At 38.4% G+C, this 27,373-nt stretch overlaps 1 protein-coding gene across 1 annotated transcript in view; it reads right to left on the bottom strand.

The window, feature by feature from the left end:
• Positions 1-27,373, bottom strand: part of LOC149464696 (ATP-binding cassette sub-family A member 13-like) — a 594,838-nt gene that overhangs the window by 56,441 nt on the left and 511,024 nt on the right. Inside the window, exon 31 of the mRNA XM_089674212.1 lies at positions 14,212-14,362. Coding sequence (XP_089530338.1) covers positions 14,212-14,362 — 151 coding nt within the window. The remainder of the gene's footprint in view (positions 1-14,211; positions 14,363-27,373) is intronic.

Below are 27,373 nucleotides of genomic sequence, written 5' to 3'. Positions count from 1 at the left end.
CTTATTGTGGAACCTAAGGGGTTAATCCTCTGCATTGTGCAAAAAGGCTGATCCTGTCTTCTCTGATCTTCCCCTTCTTCTATTGTCCCAAATACATCTGCTAAGTGTACAGAGCTCTAGAAGTCACTCTGCACATGCGTTGTTTAGTATTGGAGAGTTTTTTTATTTTTCTTTCGGAGGGTGCATGTGATCAACACAGGGCCAATCAGTACTGTCCAGACAGAGGATCAGGGTTCATGCAGCCTCATAGGGCAGTCAGAGCAGAATGAAAACTCCTCCTACAAGCTTTAACCAGTGCTCACCTGGACATGGATAGAAGTCACAAGACTGCTATATACTGCTGATAAGAAAAGGTATTTAGCAGCTTCTAGTTAGTAAAATAATTGCATTTCCATGTTGTGTGTACTGTGGGAGAACAGATATAGTGAATGCAGGGTCCTGGGTTTAGTAAAGGCGCTATATAATATAAAGTCTAATATTATTATTAATAATAATAATAATAATAATAATATATATGTTTGCGTTTCAGGTGAATTAAATGGCCAGATTTGGACTGTCCCAACCTCTGGCTGCTGCTGTGGCTAGAAGTGATTGCTTCAGTGGCATTATTACTACAGCTACTAATAAATTACTTCCTGCTGCACCCGGCTAGTTTCACATAGAAAAAAAAGTAAATTAGGAGATCCTGCATGATGTCAGTGACTCATTTGGTCAATGACATCAAGAAGCATCACAGGCCAGCGCACTTACATTCAGCAGCTGGCCTGGGGGCTGTCAGTTGCTGCAAGAGCATGGTGGGAGCATGGCTGTCATGCGTAGGTCACCATGTTTTTTAGTGGTGGTTCATTGAAGCATTATTCATCATGGCAATACTGTATATCTACATTGTTGGACAACATGATTGATGCTGAATTTACATCATGTAACATTTTATTTTAAATAAGGACATTAACACAGTGTGGCTGTGGATATGTACTTTTTTAGTGAATAAAAAAAACGGGTACTATGAATCCTTTTCTCATTGATGTAGGGGGGGTAATTATCTGCAGTTCTTATGCTAAAGGCCTCCAGGTTCCTATAAGCTCCCCCATGCAGAACCTCACAGCTACCTGGATAGGAATGTGGGGATGCAACCTCACCCTGGTTAAGGTTCAAGAGGGAGACTGCAGACCTTTTCTAGCCAGCCAGGCTGCATGCTAAACTAAGCGTATAGTTTAGATTTTTAGGGGAAATGCCAGGTATTTTTTTTCCTTTTTTTTTTTTTTCCTTTTGCATGATATTCCCCTCCTATTGAACGCTCATCAATTGGCAAGGGGACCCTGGGGAACCACCTTGTTCATATGCTGATGAGTACAAGGGTCTCTTTCTAAAATCCCTGGCTTAGTGGATGTAGGGGTCTTTTTGGGGTGGATATGGGGCATACATGGTATGCCTATTTACTCATTCACAAGTAAAGTACATAGTAAATAAACATAAAAAATAATTCCCCACAAAGTCCAAAAAATATTTCATAATATCCAAAAATCATTTCTGACAATGTGCAAAACATAACACCCAACAAAGTAAATGCCACATGATAATCCTCAGTCATGAAAAACAAACAAAGCTGGGTTACATAGTTAGTCTGGCTGAAAAAAGACAAAAGTCAACCTAGTTCAACCATAAAAAAAAAAGTTATAATCCTATACCCACAGTTGATCCAGAGGAAGGCAATAAAACCCAGCAAAGCATGACACAATTTGCTCCTGCATGGGGAAAAAATTCCTTCCTGATTCCCCCCGAGAAGCAATCGGATATTCCCTGGATCAACTTTACCTATAAATTAGTATCCAGTTATATTCTGTGTATCTAGGAAAGAATCCAGGTCTTTTTTAAAGCAATCCACGGAGCTGGCCAGAACCAACTCGAGGTCCTGCAAGACATTTTCACAGCTCTTACTGTGAAGAAACCTTTCTGTATTTGAAGATTAAATCTCTTTTCTTCCAGATGCCCCCTTGTCCTCTGTGATGACCTCAGGGGGAATAACTCTACACAGTTCATTATATGAACCACTGATGTATTTATACATATTGATCATATCCCCCCTTAATCTTCTCTGGTCAAGAGAGAATAAATTCAGTTCCTCTAATCTTTCCTCATAGCCGAGCTCCTCTATGCTTCTTATCAGTTTGGTTGCCCTTCACTGCACTTTCTCCAGTTCCCCAATGTTCTTTTTGTGAATTGGTGCCCAAAACTGAACTGCATATTCCAAATAAGGTGTCTCTGGAGTCTATACCTCTTTTAATACAAGAGGATTTTGCTTGCTTTAGAAACCACAGCTTGGCATGCAATCCATTGTCAAGCTTATGATCTACCAGAACTCCCAGATCCTTCTCCACCATTGATTCCCCCAGTTGTACTCCCCCTAGTATGTATGATGCATGCATATTTTTAGCCCCCAAGTTCATAACATTACATTTATCAACATTAAATCTCATTAGCCACATAGTTTCCCAATTAAACAGAGCATTGAGGTCGGCTTGAAAGTTGGAGACATCCTTTAATGATGTTATTCCACGGCACAGCTTGGCATCATCTGCAAAGACTGAAATGGTATTTTTAATCCCAGACCCTATATCGTTTGTAAATATATTAAAAAGTAAGGGTCCCAACACTGAACCTTGGGGTACACCACTGACAACCCTAGACCATTCAGAGTATTAATCATTAACCACTACTCTCTGAATACGATCTTTTAGCCAGTTTTCTATCCATTTACATATATTTTTCCAAGCTGGTAGACTTTAACTTACACATTAGCCATGTGAGGGGGAACTGTATCAAACGCTTTTGCAAAATCCAAGTATACCACATCCATAGCCACCCCACTGTCCAAGGTTTTGCTCACAAATTCTGTCTTTCATGAATCCATGCTGTCTGTTGCTTAAAATATTTTTTTTCTAGTAAAAACTCATCTATGTGGTCTTTTATTAAACTCTTCAATATCATCCCAACTATAGAAGTTTAACTAACCGGTCTATAATTACTTGGAAAAGATTTTGATCCCTTTTTAAATATAGGCAATACATTGGCCTTACGCCAATCCAGTGGTACAATGTCAGTCATTAAAGAATCCCTAAAAATTGGAAATAATGGCTTTGAAATGACAGAGCTCAATTCCTTAAGGACCCGTGGGTGTATGCCATCCGGTTCGGGTGCTTTATTCACCTTTATTCTGTCTAAATATCAGTTGTGAGCCAACATGGATCATCTGGGGCTGTGTCAATACCATGCCCATTATGGACAAGAGCTCTCCCATGCTCCTTTGTATACACAGAGCCGAAGAAGGTATTTAATAAACTTGCCTTCTCTTTGTCCCCAGTCACCCACTCTAGTTTATTTTGTAAAGGGCCTACATGCTCGGACCGGACCTTTTTACTATTAATATATTTGAAGAATTTTTAGGGTTTTGTCCTGCTATCTTTTGCAATCTGTCGTTCGTCTTCAATTTTTGAATTTTCTTTTTACATATTCTGTTATATTCGTTGTAATGTTTAAATGATGATAGCGTTCCTTCATTTTATACATAATAAAAGATCTTTTATTATCATTTATAGCTTTTTTAACTTTGGCCGTAAGCTACATAGATTTGATTTTTAGCCTGTTAAACTTGTTGCCCATGGAAATATATATATACAGTGCGTTCAGATACACTCTTTTTGAAGAACTCCCATTTCTGTGTTGTGTTAATTGATGCCAATATTCCCTGCCAGTCTATGTCTTGGAGAGCAGCTCTCAGCCTTGGAAATTGGCTCTCTTAAAGTTGAGCATTTTTATTTTTCCTGTATGTGCTTGTTGTTTACAGCTAACAATAAATGTAATCAAATTATGGTCACTGCTACCCAGATGTTCTTTTATAAGGACATTAGTAATAAGCTCTGCATGGTTTGAGATTACCAGGTGCTTGATGGCATCATTAACCAAATATGGTCAACAGTTTAAAGGTAACCAACCTTAATCAAGTATGAAGATTGAGAAAGCCAGTGTAAAGTCAGAAGTAGTTATCTGCATACTTGTTATAGCTCAGTGGCTCATAGTGCTGTAACAAGAGGATCAAAACTATGAGTCACTGAACCAATCAACATTCCAAATAAACTCTCAGTATTTGCAGCTTCCATGTTTATGGCTTCTATTAAAGCAGAGCTCCACCCAAAAGTGGTAATCTCCTCTTATCTGCCTCCCCCCCTTCTGCTGCTACATTTTTCACCTTTTGGGAGGAGCAGATACCTGGTTTTGACAAGTACCCACTCCCACTTCAAGCTCAGCTCACTGCGACAAAATAACACGGAAGTTCGCCCCCCCTCCTTTCCCCACAGCCTTCTGGGACACTTCACAGGTCCCAGAAGACTGCAGCCCATGCACAAAATGCAGCGCACTTTTTGCATGAGTAGCAGGAAATCAGCTGTGTAGCCACAAGGCTTTACTGTTCGTTTAGCTTAGTCAAGATGGTGGTGCCAGCACCCGATAGCCAACAGAAGAATCGGCTCGGGTAAAGACACCGCTGGATGCCTGGACTGGTAAGTGCCGTAATATTTAACTGCCTCCCGCCCACCATATAGAAATATGACGGACGCAAGGTGGTCCTCTCGTTCTGGGAGGACGTCATATGACGTCCACCCATTCTAACCGCGCATGTGCGGCCCCTTGAGCGCGCAGCTCGGCGATCGGCGGTGCGCTGTGTCCCTCGTACACAGCAGATCACGAATCCACGGAAAGAGCCGAAGATGTTGGCTCGGTCATGTGCTCAGCTGTGTCCAATCACAGCTGATCACATGTAAACAGGAAAATACTGGTTACTGGCATTTCTCTCCCAACGAGCTGTCACGCTGACAGCTCGTGAGGAGAAGAGAGCGGTAATCGGCATTCCTCGGAGCGGACATGTACACAGATCATCAGAGCACTGATGATCTGTGTGCCCTGATGATCTGTGTAGCCCCAGCAGTGCCACCAGTCAGTGTCCATCAGTGCCAGATCTCAGTGCTCATCCATGCCACCTGCCAGTGCCCATCAGTGCCACATTTCAGTGCCCATCAGTGCCACATCAATGCCACATATCAGTGCCCATCTGAGCTGACTTTCAGTGTCACCCATCAGTGCCAGTCAGCTCCACCTATCAATGCCAGTCAGTGCCACATATCAGTGCTGCCAATCAGTGCCACCTATCAGTGCCAGTCAGTGCCGCCTATCAGTGCCAGTCAGTGTCACCTATCAGTGTGCATCAGTGCCACCTATCAGTGCCAGTCAGTGCCGACTATCAGTGCCACCTATCAGTGACATATGAGTGCTGCCTTTTAGTGCCCATCAGTGATGCCTGTCAATGCCCATCAGTGCCACCTATCAGTGTCCATCAGTGCAGCCTATCAGTGCTCATCACTGCAGCCTCATTAGTACACATCAGTGAAGTAGACAAATCACTTGTTTACAAAATTGTATAACAAAAACTAAAAAAAAACTTTTTAAAAAAAAAATTTCAGTGGTTTTTGGTTTGTTTAAGAAAAAATAAAAAACCCAGAGGTGATTAAATACCACCAAAATAAATCTCTATCTGTCACAAAAAAATGATAAAAATTTCATACGGGTACAGCGTTGCACGACCACGCAATTGTCATTCAAAGTGCAACAGCGCTGAAAGCTGGAAATTGGCCTGGGCATGAAGGGGGTATAAGTGCCCTGTAGGCTAGTGGTGAAAGTCAACAGCTACAGTATTTGTAACTTCTGACTTTTACTCTTTTTTGGGGGGGGGGGCGTAACTCCTCTTTAACTCAGACAGTTTAAATTAAACAAGTGCAAAGGCTGTAAAGCATAGGTAAAGCCTTACCTTGCAAAACAATACCTTGAATTTAAAATAGAAAAGAAAGTCAAAACATTTAAGTATACATATAAGAAACTTTATACATACCTTTTTTCCCCACTTTTTTTTTATGTAATCACATGATCTCTGTTCTCAGCTGCAGAGAGTGGTGAGGGTGGAGAAACAGCAGGACACTGAACTTCCCAATGAATGGCTGGTCAGGGAGCATATCAGCACAAGTTTTATCATTGGAGGAGAACAGGTTGAGTTCCCAGCACAGCTAGAAAACTAAGCACGATGTGCTCTTCTCCATTTTGTGGTCAGTTTTGATAGAAAAGTAGAGGGACTGGCAAGAGCACCAGGGATTTAACACAAAGGAAGTAATACAAATAGAACAGTATATGTTTTCATACAATTATATGGTACAGCAGTTACATATCAGGAATATGAAATGTTGGGTTTACATATTCTTTATGTACACTATCCCAATGGAAGTATGGCAATGGAGTTGATTGTAATAGTGTTGCCTGTAGCATCTAGTCAGATGATCGGTTGCCAATATGTGAACAGTTTTGAAAAAAGTATAGAATACAGGCACAGTGACAAACTTACTTCCCACTTTACTCTGTTCCAGCAATGACGGTCCCATGCTCTCCCTTTGAGCTCCATTGCCATCTTCTTCCAAAGCCATTGGAGGTTATTTCTAAAACTGGAGAGTACAAAATCTGGTGCACCTCTGCATAGAAACCAATCAGCTTCCAGGTTTTCTGGCCAAATCTTAACCTCCCTGGCGGTATTCCCGAGTGTAGCTCGGGGTAAAGTTTCAGTACCACAAGCGGTAACCCCGAGCTACACTCGGGAATACTATGCGGCGCTGCTCCGCGATCCCTCGATCTCTTACCTTGTCCTGTGCTCCCGCGATGTCCCTCCTCCATTTTGACTGTTCTTTCTGACCAGAAACTGAGAAACATCCATGGCGTCCAAAAAGCGCCCCTTTAGGTCAAAAGCGGTTTTAGACCGGCTAGAGAACAGAGATAGTAAATCAGAACCACTTGCAGAATTGAGTGATAATGATTCGTGGGGGAAATTCGTCATCAGACACTGAAAACGATTTTGCGACTTTGCTCAGTGATTTGCGAACTTGGCGCTATATTTCAAATTTCAGTGTTTTTGCTTTGATTATATTATTGAATTACATTTATTATTATATTATTATTTTTACGATTATTTATTAAATTATAATTTATGATTTTGTGTTTCAAATTTTATCCTACCCGGGATGTTTACTAGACTCTTGTTCGGACAGGTTTCAGTGAGTTATTCCTAAGAATTACAGCCTACAATAAAAAAAATACATATTTCCATGCAAAAAATGGTACCGCTTTCAGCACCAAAAATCTGAAATAATCAGACCGCCAGGGAGGTTAATTGTACAAGCTGAAGTTAGAAGCTGATTGGCTACCATGCATAGGTGCACCTCCAGAGTGCACAATCTCATGTAAGTGCAATGAAGTTGGCGGCATCTTATGTACCTGTCAAATTTGGTTGCATGACTGTATCCCCACAGTCCTTACATCCCCATACAGTTATATATGGTGCCTACATGCAGCTCCAGGTGGCACCAGCCACATAAACTGCTCATTCATGCTCTACAAGCCTCAGTAGCCATATCAATGAAGCTACAAGGGCACACATGGGGGTTGCTTTACTGAAACAGGAGAGTGCAAAATATGGTGCAGCTCAGCCATGGTAGCCAATCAGTTTCTAACTTCAGCTTGTTCAATTAAGCGTTGACAATAAAACCTGGAAGCTGATTGGTTTCTATACAGAGCTGCACCAGATTATGCACTCTCCAGTTCTAGTAAATCAACCCCATGATGTGTATTTATTAAAAACAGTGAATGTGACATTCAACATTCACTACATGAACGGTAACTGGTGCATGTGATTTGAATTAAAAAAATTGCTCTACTGCAGTGAATGTTTGCTAAATGTCACATTCGCTGCTTAACAAATATGCCTCAAAGTCACTCCCACCAAAAAATATCTGCCTACTAGCATTTTTTTGGACTTCAGTTCAGCTTTAACCCCATTTTATAGATGTGTGAAATCACTCCATCTTCCAGAACTGGTCACTGTCATGAATTTTGGTTGACTGTGATGGTTTATTTTAAAAGGGACAGAGTCTATTTGCACCATTTACTTGGTGTAGACGAACCCTGTCCACATTTGTTCAAACAAAACCCAGTTTCAAATAGTAGTAAGGTTGCAAAAGATAAAGGACACATGCTTAAAAGTGTAGATAGCACTATTAAGATTACCTTTTTAACCATTTCAATACCGGGAAATTTTACCCCCTTCCTGCCCAGGCCATTTTTCGGGTTTCAGCGCTCTCACACTTTGAATGACAATTGCGCGGTCATACAACATTGTACCCAAACTAAAATTTTGTCATTTTCTTCACACAACTAGAGCTTTCTTTTGGTGGTATTTAATCACCGCCGGGGTTTTTATTTTTTGCTAAATTAACAAAAAAAGACCGAAAAGTTTGAAAAAAACACGTTTTTCTTTGTTTCTGTTATAAAAGTTTACAAATAAATAATTGTTCTTCATAAATTTAGGCCGAAATGTATTCTGCTACATGTCTTTGGTGAAAATAACCCAAATTAGGATGTATTATTTAGTTTGTAGGAAAGTTATAGAGTTCACAAACTATGGTATAGATCTGAATATTGATCAATCCTGAAGTACTGACAGCCAATCTAATTTCTTGAGGTCCAAGAATGTCAGAACAGTACAGATATCCCCCAAATGACCCCTTTTTGCAGAGTAGACAGTCCGACGTATTTCACAAGAGGCATGGCGAGTTTTTTGAAGTTGTATTTTTTTTGTCATCATTTTTCGGAAAATTAAAAAATTAAAAAAATTATTTTCACTATTTTTTTTTTACATACTCTCACCAGTGCAGTACAGCGTCATCATATAACTGGCATGGCGTTGATAAGGGACACTGACTGGTGACAGTATGAAAAAAAAAAATATATATATATTTTTTTTATTATTTTAAATTTTTTATTACATTTTTAAAAAAAAATTTTAAGATTTTTTTTTCATATTTTACTATGACCAAAGTAGTACAATGTTACCATAGTAACATTGTACTACTTTGGGGAAGTGATCAGTATTTTTTTTTTTTACACAATTTGCTTATAGCAAATAATTACTTTGCTATAAGCAAGCATTTACCTAAATGACATCGATTCATTCAGGGGTTTTTTTTTTGTTTTTTTTTGTGCTTAGCTGTGATTTGGCCACAGCTAATCACATGACATGTGCTTGTGACCTGCTGTGACCATTCACAGCTAGGCACTAGTATACAATGGATGGCATGAATGAAGCCATCCATTGTATACAACTGTCATGTGACCTGCTGTGATTGGTCACAGCAGGTCACATGGTACCGGCAACGGGGGCCGGTATTCAGATCTGTCATCGGCCGTATCCGAGGTACACGGCCGGTGACAGATCGCGCAGCTTCGCATCTCTGCAACCGCGCGAACTGCGCATGTGTGGGAGCACGCCAAATGGCGTGCACCCGGAAAGGTGAAGCATTTTTGCCGCCGCCAAACGGCTATAGGCCAGGCGGCTAATGGTTAAATAAAGGCTTTTGGCTGAAAATTATTCATATATCTCTCAGACCTATTAGTGTATCCAGTACAATTCTACAGTTTTAATATATATAAACAGTGCAGCTTTAAACAAGAAATAAATGCATAATCATATATATATATAAATGAATAATATAAATAAATAATATAAATTAGTGCAAACAACCCCCCAATGTACAAAGGGGTAACCCTCCTATAAAGTGCAACACGTGTATTCCCTGCGGGAATAATAAAAGTGTCGAAGTGGTATGCAAAACTCAATATATCTAAAATCACTCAAATGTGATATATGAGCATGTATGAGGAAGTCACGTGTCTAGCGTGACGCAACGCGTCGGTACGCGAGGAGGATTTCCGGGTGCGCGGTGACATCACTTCCGGCGTGGGGGCCATATTTGAAATCCCTGTATTAATACCCATGCAATGCATTTATAGCATGAGGTATAGAGTCATGTGAAAGGAGAATATACATGTGAGTGGGCACTTTTTATATTGTTTTTATTCAAATAAATTGCGATTTTACACTATGGAAGCTCTTTATTTGTATATGATCCGGAGAGGAGGTTGCTGACTGAGGGGTACATGTAAGGATTGGAGGACTCTGGAGAGGATCCTGTTGCCTATCAGAGGGGTTTACATCCAAAGCGAGCTGACCCTGTAGGGTCGATTTAAGGAGGTGAGGGGCCACTTTAGCCACCTAAGGATTTGCACAGTGTGATCACCTAGCATCACCTGCATGAATATTGTGTTTGGATCACCATATATGGACTTTATATATTGTGTGTTTGCATATATCACATTTGAGCAATTTTTGATATATTGAGTTTTGCATACCACTTTGGCACTTTTATTATTCCCGCAGGGAATACACGTGTTGCACTTTATAGGTTTACCTCTTTGCACATTGGGGGGTTGTTTGCACTAATTTATATTATTCATTTATATATATGGTTATGCATTTATTTCATGTTTAGCGCTGCACTGTTTATATATATTATTTATTGACTCACATTGGTAAGAGGTTAGTGTCAGCAGCTATAGTGATAGGGCCCCATTTTAGCGCAGGAGGTTTTTTTCTATCGTGAATTCTACAGTTTTGACATGTTCAACTGATTTTAAAAACATATTATAGATCATAGGCAAATAATTACTTTTTGTTGTAGTACCCAATTACAAATTGATTGGACTAATAAAGTAATATGCTATTAAACTTCCCAAGGAAAATGAAATTCATCTTATTATATTTGAAGATTAGGCTTCTGCTCACTCTTCAATCAAATATAATGAGCTAGACTGACAGAATTGCATGTTCCTAATAGCAATGACTAAATACAAACAGTGTGATCTAGACAAATGTGCTTTAGGATATTCTTGCTGCTGCTGTGATATGCACCATTTGTAAATTATGCCATTATTTGTTCCCCAAGCATTTAGTTGTTTATTTAATGTATTTTATGTACAACTTTACTATGTTTGATTGATGATCTTTATTGCTTACAACCGTATTGTCCTTACCTTACCTACTTTTATAGGCTATTGAAATGGAGGACCCTTTTAAAGTTCTATAATAAACAAAGTTCTGTTGTTGATAAAATCCTATGCTGACAAAACTGTTGTACATGTATAGCTTTATTTTACAATCATGGTGTTCTCTATATGCTCTCCAAAGAGGAATTAATATTTTTTCTTCACAAGTATCATGGCATTTTAACACTGCAGTTAAATCACGCACTTCATCTTCTCATCATCAATTCATGTCCCCTTTACAGATAAACTGCTGCTATTAACCATTTCTATACCGGGCAATTTTACACCTTCCTGCCCAGGCCAGTTTTCACGTTTCAGCGCTCTCACACTTTGAATGACAATTGCGCGGTCATACAACATTGTACCCAAACTAAAATTTTATCATTTTCTTCACACAACTAGAGCTTTCTTTTGGTGGTATTTAATCATTTCTGAGGTTTTTATTTTTTGCTAAATTAACAAAAAAGACCAAAAATTTTGAAAAATAAACAAGTTTTTCTTTGTTTCTGTTAAGTTTGCAAATAAATAATTGTTCTTCAAAAATTTAGGCCGAGATGTATTCTACTAGATGTCTTTGGTGAAAATAACCCAAATTAGGATGTATTATTTAGTTTGTAGGAAAGTTATAGAGTTCACAAACTGTGGTATAGATCTGAATATTGATCAATCCTGAAGTACTGACAGCCAATCTAATTTCTTGAGGTCCAAGAATTTCAGAATAGTACAGATATCCCCCAAATGACCACTTTTTGCAAAGTAGACAATCCGACGTACTTCATAAGAGGCATGGCGAGTTTTTGAAGTTGTATTTTTTTTGTCATCATTTTTAAGAAAATGAAAAAATAAAAAAAATTATTTTCACAATTTTTTTTTTACATACTGTCACCAGTGCAGTACAGCGTCATCATATAACTGGCATGGCGGTGAACAGGGACACTGACTGGTGACAATGTGAAAAAAATATATATATATATTTATTTTTATTTTTTTTTATTTTAAATTTTTTATTAAATTCTTTTTATTTTTTTAAGATTTTTTTTTCATATTTCACTATGTCTAAAGTAGTACAATGTTACCATAGTAACATTGTACTACTTTGGGGAAGTGATCAGTATTTGTTTTTTTTTTTACAAAATTTGCTTATAGCAAAGAATTACTTGAATGACATTGATTCATTCAGGGTTTTTTTTTTTGTGCTTAGCTGTGATTTGGCCACAACTAATCACATGAAGTGCATGTGATTAGCTGTGACCATTCACAGCTAGACACTAGTATACAATAGATGGCATGAATGAAGCCATCCATTGTATACACCTGCAGGTGCTTTCTACACCCACCAGTACAAATAATCACTGAATGCAGCTATATTTGTGTAAACACACATGTATGAAACCCCTGGTACTTTTCTATGCTTGGGAGCCATAGGTGCCTCATACAGCCACCAATACAATGTTGAGAATGTACCTCTATAGAGTGAAAAGCAGAGGCCGGAAATATTAAGCTAAACACAGTTCTTAGTGGAAGAGAAATCAAGTAGTCGACATCAAAAGGCATAGAGTCAGCGTCAAGGTCACAAATGGGGGTCAGTTCAGGCAGCAGAGGTCACAAGCCAAGGTCAGTAACAGGTAACAACAGTGGTGGCGCTCTGGGGGTGCGGACCAGACCCAGGTGACACCTATCAGAGGGGTGACACCGTCCAGGGCCACCAGCACGGGGGTTAAGCCCAGAGGAGGCAGTAACATGACATCCCTGTCGATGGTTGATGCAGCTCTTTGAGAGGATGTTGCTTGCTGGAATGTAGGATAGTGGATCCATGGGGATGAGGGCAGTGGCAGACACTCTGGGCACCCTCTTTCCTGGGAACTTCAATGTGGGGGGTCACAGTCAGGGGCGGACTGACAACTCATGGGGCCCCCGGACAATAGGGGATCATGGGGCCCCTGTGTCCTTGCCCAAACTCAAAAAAGCCTATGGAAAAGGTACCAGGGGCATCTCATGGGGCCCCCTACTGACCCCGGGCCCTCGGGAGGTGCCCGAGTTTCCAAATGTTCCGTCCGCCCCTGGTCACAGTCCACATCCTGGCCTTAGGGAGCAGCAAGTTGAAGAGAGCAGCAGGTGGCAGGCAGAGTGCACTGAAGAGTGATCTCAGTGCAACCTGCATTACGTGAAGCAGGTCAGTGAAAAGATTGCCAGCCCAGCAGCTTATTGTGTCTCTGTTTAAATCTATACTAGCCAGGCTGAGTGTTCCTGCCTAGTGCCAATATACACATAAATACACAGAACATCTGCAGTCTCTGATACCGTAGTTTCTTGTACTATATCTGACTGTCTTTTGTAGTATGTCCGCAGTCTCTGACTGTCTTCTATAGTATGTCCCCAGTGTCTGACTTTATCCTGTACCATGTCTGCAGTCTCTGACCATCTCTTGTACCATGTCTGCAGTCTCTGACCATCTCTTGTACCATGTCTGCAGTCTCTGACCATCTCTTTTACCATGTCTGCAGTCTCTGACCATCTCCTGTAGTATGTCTGCAGTCTCTGACCATCTCCTGTAGTATGTCTGCAGTCTCTGAGTATGTCATGTATCAAGCCCTCAGTTTCTGACCATCTCCTGTACCATGTCTGCAGTCTCTGACCATCTCCTGTAGTATACCTGCAGTCCCTTACCATCTCCTGTAGTAGGTCCCTGGGAAGCCCAGGCCTAGAGCTGTGTAAGGGGACTAAAAATTTCTGATGGCTGCCTTGACACCATCAAGTAGGAAGTGACATCCAACTGCAATGGTGTCACCCCCATCCGTGCCAGCACACGGATAGGCACACCAGCACCAACCGCATCATTTATAGGGGCCAGTTTGGGGTGCGAGCCATGAACATGTACCGCTGACCTGAAACTAGCCTGCCCAGTGCCATGCATTCCAGCAAGATTAAACATAACAGTAGTTCCAGTAACTAGTGGTGACTCCAACATTTTAATGGGAACCCCTCTCTGCTCACTACACAGAGAAAACCTTCCTACCTTAGCTCCATCCACCTACCTATTTATATCCTATCACAGGGGGCCTAAAATTACATACCCATTAGCTAGCAGCAAAAAGGTGGTACTTCCCCATTAGGAGTCCTAATAACCTGTTACATACATAGTAAATATACATTACCATCCAATAGGGCAATAGAATGAATGTTTACCTTATGTATATCCTTATTTGAAATTCCATGAAGTTTACAGTAATAATAAAGATGCTCCCAGCCTGTCAGAAAGTTATTTAAAGCATCATTCTGTGGGCAATATCCAATTACGATATCTTCATTGTATGCAGATTTGATGCTTACTTCCTTTCTATGTTGGTAAACAAGAAAAATACACAATACTGTATTAGCATTCAGGATTTAAATATGTCCAGTTATTCTGCATGTATTAAAAGGTATGAGTCATAACAAATCAGATGCGGACAATTTAGACATTAAATAAGAAACCTACAAATATAAAGTCTTAGCTGAAATCACTAGATTTTCTTTCTTTCCTACCCTATTCTCCCAATGACAAGTCATTTTTGTATATAGCATTTGTAGTCTTGTACTGATAACAAATATATTATTGCAATGAAATACCTTCTGCATAATAACTGCATACAATAACAAAGAAGTTGCCTATATTAACATTTTTAAATCTGATTTCACATTTAGGCAATAATTCATAAAATACAAAATACTGAAGAATTATTTTTAAAAGGAATAGTAATATTATGAAAACAAATATATGAAACAACACATATACTTAGGCTACATTCGCACTATAGTGTTTTTCTGAATTTGCAAAAACACATGTCAGGCTTGCAGTGCCATTCACAGCACCTCAAATGGGACAAAACAAATGCAAATTTTGCATATGCAAAAAAGTGCAAAAGAGATCCCAGGGCCAGCCAGGGATCCCAGGTGACATCCTCATTGTCCAATATCCCTAAGGCAATGTGCTCTCCGCATAATAGTATCTCCATCCTGGTAATAAATCATTCTGATCAGGATTAGTCTTAGCATTACTCCAGGTGCAGGGGGACAGGTTTGAACCTGACACAAATGCGTAATTCCTGAGCAAAGAAAGAAGCCTTGTACTTCATTTATTCAGTATTATCATTTGCCTTTTACTTAACCCCTTCTCACCAAGCATACACATACACTGTAGATGGTCTCACAGAAGTTGGTCTTTATCTGTGGAGCCTTTTGCTACCCTGGCAGTTTATACCCAACATTAGAAGCTTATACCACACATCACGCACTCTTCCACTTGAACACCAAGCCTTTTCTGACACTTTTTGTTCACACGGAAAAAAAAAGTATTTTTTTTGCTAGAAAATTACTTTGAAATGCCAAACTTTATATATATTTTTAAGCAGATACCCTAGAGAATAAAATGGTAGGTGTTGCAATTTTTAATGTCACACAGTATTTGCTCACCAATTTTTCAAATGCAAATGTTTTGAAAAAAACACTTTTTTGCATTTTAATGCACAACATATTGCCCAATTGTTTGGTAAGAAAAATAAAAGCTTATGCCGAGTAAATAGATACCAAACATGACATGCTTTAAAATTGTGCATGCCTCACACAACAAACTATGAAAAGTTTTAAGATCCATAGGCAACGCTTTAAAAGCCTTTACAGGTTACCACTTTAGATTTATGCAGAAGGTCTAGGGCTAGAATTACTGCCTTCAATCTAACATTCATAGTGATATCCCCTGTAATAGCAATAATGTGTAATCAGATGTTTTCCCAATTTAAAAACGACTCTGTTTATATCCGGTGAAACTGAAGTGATGAAATGCTCCTAACTTCCGGTTTCTTAGCCTATAGAGATTATTGGAGCTGTTTCTCTGGTTACCCGATGGGACAGCCCAAGACAGCTGTGGAAGGCATGTCCCCCCCCCCCGCCCGCTGTTTGTAAAAGCAATCCAGTGGATAATTAGCCACTAGGATTACTTTTACATGAAAGCCAACTGTCGGCTGAAAACAACAATACCAGGATGATGCCTGCAGCTGCATCTGCAACTGGACTCAAAGTCCAGTGATGTACCAGTACATAACTGGTTCTTGTTGGGCATGTATGTTGTGTTCTTTTTTTATGCAGCCTGTGAGCTGAATGAAAAGAAAAAGTGTGGTATGCCCACCCTTAGAATATACGCCATGTATTCACCCACTTCTAATGTTGGGCATACATGCAATGTTCTTCTTTTTCTCCATTCACAACGATCGATGAAGAAAAAATTGGTTCACAATAAAACACAATATAAATACAGCATCAACTCAAGAAAACAACTTTTTTTAAATTTAAATCTGTGCCAAAAAAAAAGAAAAATATATATAAGCGAAGCATAGGAGCGCCACCCCAGGCCCACATGCTTGGGCATATATGTTGTTTTTTTAATTGCGGATGAGGAATCTCATCCAGCAGCACTGATGTATATTCTGAAAGCAACACCCTGTTGTCAAAATAAACCGATTGGTGATGCACCTGAATGGCATTCCTGCAAAGCAAACAGCAGTTAACAATAAAACAGTAACAGAACATTAACTCAATAATAATAATAACAATTATGTTTGGCTTTTTAATTTATGGGTGTTTTTTACTTCTTTTACTTTTTAATTTTCTATATTAATTTTTCACTTTTTTAACTTTTTTTGTAACTTAAAAAAAGTTTAACTTTCCAGGCTGTGATTTTAGGGTCTTTCAAAATGCGATAGCCAGTTTCCTGACTATCTAACATATTTCGAGACCCTGTGTAAATGTGGACCCTAGACTGTGCCGTGCTGTACCCTATACAAATACTCCACTAGTGTGTGATAGTGATGGAATCAGTCCTTGAGGCAGAGACCAGGTTAGCCTGGACAAAAGGGACAAAAAGCTAGTGTCATGTTTTATTATGTGTCTGCTACGGACACATCTTTATTGGGTGACTTTTGGGTTGGGGTACCAGGAATGGCATCAATAAAGTGACTCTTATGTAGGCAGCTCACTGCATCTGGATTGGGGATTTGGGCCACAGTACCTTCTGATACAAAAGTACAGTGATGATCCCTTCCTGAAATTTTAGGAATCCACTTCTTCCAGTTGCTTCGTAAAACACAAAAGTGGTGTACAGAGCCAATTGAAATAAATATACACACATTTTTTTGTACGAGCATCTGGCTTTAGGGGAAACTAAGTATGGCTTCATCATCTGGTCATTGAAGTCCACCCCTCCTGTGTTAAGGTTATAGTCATGGACAAAGAATGCCTTTTCAACAACATCAGTTGCTGTGCAAATTTGGACTGTCATATCTGCATCAATGGAAGACAGGGCAAAAACATCCTGCGTGTCCTTCCACTTCAACTGCGATTCCTCATTTATCAAGCAGGGTTTCTCCCCCTTTCTACATTGGGTATTTAAAAGCTATTGGGGGAAACCCCGTGATTAGGTTGCACGATGCCACATGAGCCAATTCCAAGATTGTAAAAATGTCTAAATAGTGGCACGCTTGTGCAAAATTTGTTCACATATAAATGGTACCCCTTGCGAAAAAAGTGTGGCACCAAGGGCCAAACTATCTTGCCACTGCTCCTCATGTAGTTTGGGCATCTGGGGGGCTCCATATGACTTTTCTGTCGTAAAACTGAAAATTACATGTACAGTATAGCCTGTTGCCCTCTCACAGAGCTTATACATTTTGACCCCATATCTTGCACGCTTGCTGGGGAGAAACTGTTTCAATGCAAGGCGGCCAGAAAAATCAACAAGGGATTAATCTCTGCAGAGGGGCCAAATTTTGTGAAGCCGATCATATTCATGGTCAGCCCGAGGACAGCCGAGTGTATTGTTGAAATGCATACATTGCATTATATTCTCATATCAATGTCTGGCCATGGCAACAGAGAACATGTGCATATGATGAATTGAGTTTTTGAACCAATCAACAGGAACTCATTCTTTTTAGTAATGCCCATGTTGAGGGTCAGGCCCAAAAAATTTTTAACCTCAGAAACCATGATAGGTTTCCATGCGAATGGTCTGGCAAGGTTTGAATTTGGGTTGTCAGCAAGGTACTGATCAGCATAAAAATTGCTTTGTTTAACAATCCATACAGATCATTCGTAAAAAACAGTTCAAGAAAATCAAAGGGAGAAGTTAAATTTGCTGTTTCCACCTGAATTCCAGGTTGGGCAGTGAATGGGGGAAGTATGGGGGCTGCAGAATCGGTGAGCCGCCAATTAGGGTTTGCAAGCACATCTGGAAGGATGCTATGGGCTCTACAGGCCTGTGTCCAAATTCTTGGTGGCTGCGGGACCCTACTTGTGCTAGTCACCTCACCAGCTTGTACTGCACTTATGGGACTTACCACATCACCAAGTGATACTGCAATGCTGGTATGTAAAAAGCCAGGATGTACTAGGCCACTGGTGCTCGCCAGTTCACCAAAAGGTAGCATGGCACTAGTACTAGCACTCTGCTGCAAATGAGAATCAACGTGCAATTCTAAAACCTCAGCAATCTGGGCACGGAGTTGGGTATGCCTGACCTTAGCAGCGACCTCTTCTCTATCATCTGAGCTATTTGTCAGGGGGCCGCTGCTCTCTACAGGTTCATATTCTGAACCTGATTCTGTTAGTGAGGCTTCCCTTCGCTTTCATCTGACATAATCAGAACTCTGTAGGCCTCTTCACCAATATATTTTTTGTATGTGATTTTAGCACAAACGGGTATAAACACTGGTCAAGGGTCTTGGAACAAGGACTTTCAATTTTATTCTACTCAACATATTCTATTTTTTGAAGTGAGACTATTTAAGAATTATATATTTTTCTCTGTGTGTTTTTTTGCATTATTTATATTTTTTTGTTTTTTATTTATTTGTGCTGTTTTTTATGTTTTCTTTTGTTATTTTATTACTGTTGTCACTAGAGATGAGCGAATTATTCAAAAATTCGATTCGGCTGATTCGCCGAATTTGCGGGAGAAATTCGATTCGATGCAAATTTATTCGCCGCGAATTTTACTTATTTAAAGGGTTTCTAGGCTTCAGAGAGCCTTTATATTAGTGCAGAACACTGTACCTTTAATTTAAATGCCCTTGGAGTCTGCTGGGGAAGAGAAATAATACTGTCAGTCAGTATGACATGCAGATGAGTGCCGTCGATCTTAGAATCACCGCACACTTCACTCATTTGGGCAGTCACGGGGCACGACAAAGAAGAATGAAAAGAAGAAGAAGAATGAAAAGAAGAAGAAGAATGAAAAGAAGAATGAAAAGAAGAAGAAGAATGAAAAGAAGAATGAGAAGAATGAAAAGAAAAAGAAGAATGAAAAGAAGAATGAGAAGAATGAAAAGAAGAATGAAAAGAAGAATGAGAAGAATGAAAAGAAGAATGAAAAGAAGAAGAAGAAGAAGAATGAAAAGAAGAATGAGAAGAAGAATGAAAAGAAGAATGAAAAGAAGAATGAGAAGAATGAAAAGAAGAATGAAAAGAAGAAGAAGAATAAAAAGAAGAAGAAGAAGAATGAAAAGAAGAATGAAAAGAAGAAGAATGAAAAGAAGAAGAAGAATGAAAAGAAAAGAGGAAGAATGAAAAGAAGAAGAAGAAGAATGAAAAGAAGAATGAAAAGAAGAAGAAGAAGAAGAATGAAAAGAAGAAGAAGAATGAAAAGAAGAAGAAGAAGAAGAAGAATGAAAAGAAGAAGAAGATGAAAAGAAGAAGAAGAAGAAGAAGAATGAAAAGAAGAAGAAGAAGAATGAAAAGAAGAAGAATGAAAAGAAGAATGAAAAGAAGAAGAAGAATAAAAAGAAGAAGAAGAATGAAAAGAAGAAGAAGAATGAAAAGAAGAAGAAGAATGAAAAGAAGAAGAAGAAGAATGAAAAGAAAAAGAAGAAGAATGAAAAGAAGAATGAAAAGAAGAAGAAGAATGAAAAGAAGAAGAAGAAGAATGAAAAGAAGAATGAAAAGAAGAAGAATGAAAAGAAGAAGAAGAAGAATGAAAAGAAGAATGAAAAGAAGAAGAAGAAGAATGAAAAGAAGAAGAAGAAGAATGAAAAGAAGAAGAAGAAGAATGAAAAGAAGAATGAAAAGAACAATGAGAAGAATGAAAAGAAGAATGAAAAGAAGAAGGAGAAGAATGAAAAGAAGAATGAGAAGAAGAAGAAGAAGAATGAAAAGAAGAATGAGAAGAATGAAAAGAAGAAGAAGAAGAATGAAAAGAAGAAGAAGAAGAATGAAAAGAAGAATGAAAAGAAGAAGAAGAATGAAAAGATGAAAAGAAGAAGAAGAAGAATGAAAAGAAGAAGAAGAAGAAGAAGAAGAAGAATGAAAAGAAGAATGAAAAGAAGAAGAAGAATGAAAAGAAGAAGAAGAAGAAGAATGAAAAGAAGAATGAAAAGAAGAAGAAGAAGAATGAAAAGAAGAATGAAAAGAAGAAGAAGAATGAAAAGAAGAAGAAGAAGAATGAAAAGAAGAAGAAGAAGAATGAAAAGAAGAATGAAAAGAAGAAGAAGAATGAAAAGAAGAAGAAGAAGAATGAAAAGAAGAAGAAGAATGAAAAGAAGAATGAAAAGAAGAAGAAGAAGAATGAAAAGAAGAATGAAAAGAAGAAGAAGAAGAAGAAGAAGAATGAAAAGAAGAATGAAAAGAAGAAGAAGAAGAATGAAAAGAAGAAGAAGAAGAATGAAAAGAAGAAGAAGAATGAAAAGAAGAAGAAGAATGAAAAGAAGAAGAAGAAGAAGAATGAAAAGAAGAAGAAGAATGAAAAGAAGAATGAAAAGAAGAAGAAGAAGAATAAAAAGAAGAAGAAGAAGAAGAATGAAAAGAAGAAGAAGAAGAATGAAAAGAAGAAGAAGAATGAAAAGAAGAAGAAGAAGAATGAAAAGAAAAAGAAGAAGAATGAAAAGAAGAAGAAGAATGAAAAGAAGAAGAAGAAGAATGAAAAGAAGAATGAAAAGAAGAATGAAAAGAAGAAGAAGAATGAAAAGAAGAAGAAGAAGAATGAAAAGAAGAAGAAGAATGAAAAGAAGAATGAAAAGAAGAATGAGAAGAATGAAAAGAAGAAGGAAAAGAAGAAGAAGAAGAATGAAAAGAAGAATGAGAAGAAGAATGAAAAGAAGAATGAAAAGAAGAATGAAAAGAAGAAGAAGAATGAAAAGAAGAAGAAGAAGAATGAAAAGAAGAATGAAAAGAAGAAGAAGAAGAATGAAAAGAAGAAGAAGAAGAATGAAAAGAAGAAGAAGAATGAAAAGAAGAATGAAAAGAAGAAGAAGAATGAAAAGAAGAAGAAGAAGAAGAAGAATGAAAAGAAGAATGAAAAGAAGAAGGAGAAGAATGAAAAGAAGAAGAAGAAGAATGAAAAGAAGAAGAATGAAGAATGAAAAGAAGAAGAAGAAGAATGAAAAGAAGAAGAAGAAGAATGAAAAGAAGAATGAAAAGAAGAAGAAGAAGAAGAATAAAAAGAAGAATAAAAAGAAGAAGAAGAAGAATGAAAAGAAGAAGAAGAAGAATGAAAAGAAGAAGAAGAATGAAAAGAAGAAGAAGAAGAAGAATGAAAAGAAAAAGAAGAAGAATGAAAAGAAGAAGAATGAAAAGAAGAAGAAGAAGAATGAAAAGAAGAATGAAAAGAAGAAGAATGAAAAGAAGAAGAAGAAGAATGAAAAGAAGAATGAAAAGAAGAAGGAAAAGAAGAAGAAGAAGAATGAAAAGAAGAAGAAGAATGAAAAGAAGAAGAAGAATGAAAAGAAGAAGAAGAATGAAAAGAAGAATGAAAAGAAGAATGAGAAGAATGAAAAGAAGAATGAAAAGAAGAAGAAGAAGAATGAAAAGAAGAATGAGAAGAAGAATGAAAAGAAGAATGAAAAGAAGAAGAAGAAGAATGAAAAGAAGAAGAAGAAGAATGAAAAGAAGAAGAAGAATGAAAAGAAGAATGAAAAGAAGAAGAAGAATGAAAAGATGAAAAGAAGAAGAAGAATGAAAAGAAGAAGAAGAAGAAGAAGAAGAATGAAAAGAAGAATGAAAAGAAGAAGAATGAAAAGAAGAAGAATGAAAAGAAAAAGAAGAAGAATGAAAAGAAGAATGAAAAGAAGAAGAAGAAGAATGAAAAGAAGAAGAAGAATGAAAAGAAGAATGAAAAGAAGAAGAAGAATGAAAAGAAGAAGAAGAAGAAGAATGAAAAGAAGAAGAATGAAAAGAAGAAGAAGAATGAAAAGAAGAAGAAGAAGAATGAAAAGAAGAAGAAGAAGAATGAAAAGAAGAATGAAAAGAAGAAGAAGAATGAAAAGAAGAAGAAGAAGAATGAAAAGAAGAAGAAGAAGAATGAAAAGAAGAATGAAAAACAGAAGAAGAATGAAAAGAAGAAGAAGAAGAATGAAAAGAAGAATGAAAAGAAGAAGAAGAAGAAGAAGAATGAAAAGAAGAAGAAGAATGAAAAGAAGAAGAATTAAAGTACAGCAAAAAGTGTATCTGCAGAGAGCTCCGCTATTTCTGACAGTTCTCTGACAGTTCCTTCACATTTACAGCGGTTGAAACATTGTATCTATTTATTTCCGAATAAAAACATCTGTATCCTAAATGGAAACAAATAGATACAATGTTTCAACCGCTGTAAATGAACTGTCAGAACTGTCAGAAATAGCGGAGCTCTCTGCAGTGACACTTTTGCCGGCTGATCGGGAAAAATTTGATTTGTGCACCCGAAGTTTGCTAAAATTCGGATTTGATGCGAATCGAATTTTTCCTGATATTCGAAACGAATTCCACTTCGCCAGGTTCGATTCGCTCATCTCTAGTTGTCACTAAGGAGCAGCAGAATTTATTTGGGAATTATTTCTCAAATATTTTTTGGTCCTGGTGATTTTTTGTATAAATTGAGAGCACTCAGTCTGTATTCAGTTTAAGGTTGATGGGAAGCAGCAGTAACTTAAATGTAAGTTTACCAGAAAGACATTTGCTGTCGATTTTGTGATGTGGCAAGCCCCTAGGGTTTGCTCAGCAATTATGGTCCCAACTTAATCTCATTCTCTGGCACTGTGGGATAGATTACGAACACAGGATAGATCTTTCATGATCCCTAGTTCCCTCCAAGAATGGATGCTAGAGCTTTCAAATGGTGGCTGGATAAAGGACTAGGATTGGGCACAGTTTTACTTCAAGTGGACCCTTCACCTTAGCCCACTGTGTTTCAAATATAGAATTGCCACAGTCAGAGTTTTTCCAATTTCATAAAATTTAAATTTTTTTAAAATCCTTATGCCTGATGAGGCAGGAGCCCCCTCCCTCACTCACTATGGAGAATGGTAAAACACAAACGAAGGACAGAGAGAAGAAATCTTGCTAATCTATGGTATTTTGCTGGCCTCCTGAGATAAATGATCTTATATAGTGGCCTGGGATAGGGACTTGTCCTCTTTGGAAACATGGCACACTTGTTTTCGTGCTGCTTTCTGAGGCTTTGCGAACATTTCTTTTATTGAGACAAATCTTAAAGTTATTACACGATGGTACCTTGTCCCAGACCACCTAGCTAACATGTATGGTTTCTCTGCCCCGTGGTGTTTTCGTAGTTGTTCCATGAAGGGAACAATGCACCATACATGGTGGGAGTGTCCCCAGAAAGGGAATATTGGAATAGGATTTTTTAATGCAGTCTCATTGGTAAAAAAAATACTTGCAACAGCCCCAATATTGGTTTGTTATCCACGCTTATGGACTAATAGCAATGTAGCTGCCTACCACTACCTACCACGGAGCTTTTTGCATCATTTCCGGTCGCCTACTTCAGTCTGTGGAACGCAGGAGCATCCTGGAACCACGAAATAAAGCGTTTGTACATCTTTTATGTAAGTGCAATTTGTATATATGTGGAATTTTTAATAAACAGTATTACGCTATTGGAATTCTGTTTTTTGGTTCTCTCGATTAACTATTGGTGGAGTGGAGGAGGAGGAGGAGATTCGAGGATACAAGAGGTCTAAATAAGAGGAAGTGTGGAGATATTGAAGGTGGAAGCTTTATCAAGCACATATGATTCGTTTGTAAAAAGGGAGTCTTAATCCCTGGTGAGTGTGGACCCTATGGGGATGGGGAGCACTAGTATCACACGAAGGAAAATAGCACTGTATTGAAATCAGGAGCACTTTTAAGTGGACTGTACTGAAGCACTATTTGGGAATTGTATATTATGGATGTCACAAACATCTGTTATTGTATTGATTTTACACAGGAGTAAATTTAGTTTTTAGTAGGTGGAGGTTTTCTGTAGTACGCAGCAGACAGTCTGCAGTCTGTAGTAATCTTGTTGGTATTTTCATATCACATCATTGGATTTGTCATTATATCACACTATTAGAATAATTTGAGGAGGAAGTACATATAGTAAGTGCTGCACACATGTGGGAGGAAGGTGTTTTATAGCACCATTTAGTATCGCCACACTATAATTTTGTATAATGGCCCCAATATACTTTGTTGAATGAGGCCATTCCCGGCCTTTTCCGCAGTGAACAAAGGTTAGCGTCCATCTTTTTTCTAGCTAATAAATGTACAATTGCGGGTGCTTGGAAGAGGTTATCACTGACACAGATCAGAAGGCTCAGCAGGCACTAGAAGACAAGCAGGCTGTGGGATTGTGATGATGTCATCCTTCACTGACACATTGCACATGTGATGGATGGCCGGCCCACGGGGTCACACTCACACTGACATGAGACATTAGCGCTGATGAATTGAAAGAGAAGGGCTGGAACTCCACAGTGACCAGCAGCCGCCCGCCGGCTTGCAGTAAGGGACTGAGTCTAAGGGGAACACTGAAAGAAGCAGCAGCTCAGCTGCTACACCCGGCATCTTCCTCTGTCCTTTCTTCCTCCCCTCTGCCGTGGATGCACCGGCCTTGCATAGATGTGAACGTGATCCATAGGAAATCATGATAAATGGCATGCACTGCGTTTCTGCAAAATGCATAAAAAAACCACACAGGTGTGAACCTGGACTTATTGGCATTGAGCACCCTGGGTTCCTTTCTTTCTCTCTTTTTTCATTTCTTTTTTTTTTGATTGTTTCTTAACTCTCATATTCTTTCTCTTAGCCTGCACTTGTTGAGACAAGGAACATTTTGCTCCCGCGGTCTCCATACATTTTGATTTTCTGTTGATTTTTAGGATGATTGGATCATCCTGCTGCAATTTACTGTGATGTATTACTAGAACTTGCCTTTATCAGTATATGATATGCTATGCCTTGATGGCTATTTTTTTACTGCTGTCAAAACCCTTGGATTTTATTGCATGATATATTTAGAAATTGTAGATTTTCTTGTTTTTTTTGTATTTGATTTTCATTTGAAAACTTGCAATAAACATAACCAATGAGGAAAACACAAGATCTGAAGGGAACAATGCCTCACATTTTATTATACCCATTACTAATAGGAAATATTAGATACAATGTATCATTCATCTAATAACGAGTCACACAGCTTCATTTAAACACATTGAAAACAATTCAGTTAGTTATTTCTGGGCCTGGGGTTAAGAATTGGATAGCTCAAGTCTATCCTCTAATTTAAATTAAAAAAAGAAATATTATATTGTATTGTGATTTACAGGGGGTCCACAGTTCTCTCCATGGAAGAAAAATTAGAAATATGTATCTAAAATGTAAAATAATTATTAAACCAACTTGGAAAATCATATATATTATATATGGAGGTTTATATAAAAATAACATATTTTACACATTTTGATACCTTTTTATCTGCCATTTAAAACTAAATTTGGGCGGAAATAGTATAAGTGCAATTAACCTGCTGAAAAATATACAGGTGAAACTTGAAAAATTAGAATATTGTGCAAAAGTTAATTTATTTCAGTGCAGCAACTTAAAAGGTGAAACTAATATATGAGACTCATTACATGCAAAGCAAGATAGTTCAAGCCGTGATTTGTCATCATTGTGATGATTATGGCTTACAGCTCATGAAAACCCCAAATCCACAATCTCAGAAAATGAGAATATTGTGAAAAGGTGGAATATTCTTGGCTCAAAGTGTCCCACTCTAATCAGCTAATTAAGCCATAACACCTGCAAAGGGTTCCTGAGCCTTTAAATGGTCTCTCAGTCTGGTTCAGTAGGAATCACAGTCATGGGAAAGACTGCTGACCTGACACCATCATTGACACCCTCCATAAGGAGGGAAAGCCTCAAAAGGTAATTGCAAAAGAAGTTGGATGTTCCCAAAGTGCTGTATCAAAGCACATTAATAGAAAGTTGTGTGGAAGGGAAAAGTGTGGAAGAGAGAGGTGCACAAGCAGCAGGGATGACCGCAGCCTGGAGAGGATTGTCAGGAAAAGGCCATTGAAAAGTGTTGGGGACTACCTGTACCATGTGACCAGCTAGAGCCAATCACAAATCACTGTATTTTGAACTGTCATGGACTTAACCCATTCATGACAGTTAAAAGCAAGCATTGCATTGCAGGAACAATAATCTGTATTTAGCCTGCGATGCAAAGTGTAAAAAAAAAAAAATCCCTGATCACCTGATCAACCCCCCCAGAGTAATAAAATGTTACTATGGTAAATTAAAACAATATTTATAAAATAAAATACTGTACTGAACATTTTTTAAGGCTTTTTTTAAAACTAATTCCTGTCCCCTTGCAATATGTAGGTGACCGGCGGCTCTGGGCCAAGCAACGTACCCTTACGTTGCTTTCTATTTCCAGGTGTGAGCACTCATGCGCCCCCTATTCCCCCCCTGTCAGTCCAGGAAGAGAAGAGAGAACACCACACTGAATAAAAGCACTACATTTTACACTCATGCATTAAATTAGCACATTTAACCTTTGATCACCCCTATTAACCCTTTGATCACCCCGTCACCCATCCAGTTGCCATTAGTACAGTGTCAGTTTATAGAATGTTTCATTGATCACTGTATTACTGCTACTAGTGACATCAGATAGTGTCAGGGTCAGTTAACGCCCCTCCAAGCCAGGGTCAGCTAGCGTCAGATTGCCAGTACACCATTGCACTCAAGCTATAGGTTGCTAATCACCGCCTTTACTAGTACAATGCTTGTACATATCAAAATATTGATCACAAACAGAACTATACTAGTGCCTTCTTAGTACAGTGTTCCCAAAAATGCAGTGTTAGCAGGATCCGCCCCATTCACTGTCAGCAATAGTGTTTAGCCCGCCCCCCGCTGTTTTTCAATGATTTGTATCAATTGATTGTGGGCCAAATCAATTTATATGTACAACAATACATCGCCGCCTACCCACATTAAGCTGTTACCAGTCAATTCGCATGGAAGCTTATCATGGTTTCTGAATTTAAAATGT

The sequence above is a fragment of the Staurois parvus genome, unplaced genomic scaffold, assembly GCF_062004578.1.
Source record: "Staurois parvus isolate SC_StPar_1 unplaced genomic scaffold, SC_StPar_1.0 ptg000148l, whole genome shotgun sequence".
NCBI lineage: Eukaryota > Metazoa > Chordata > Amphibia > Anura > Ranidae > Staurois > Staurois parvus.
Note: the sequence above shows the minus strand (reverse complement) of the source record. Positions and strands in the feature narration are given on the sequence as shown.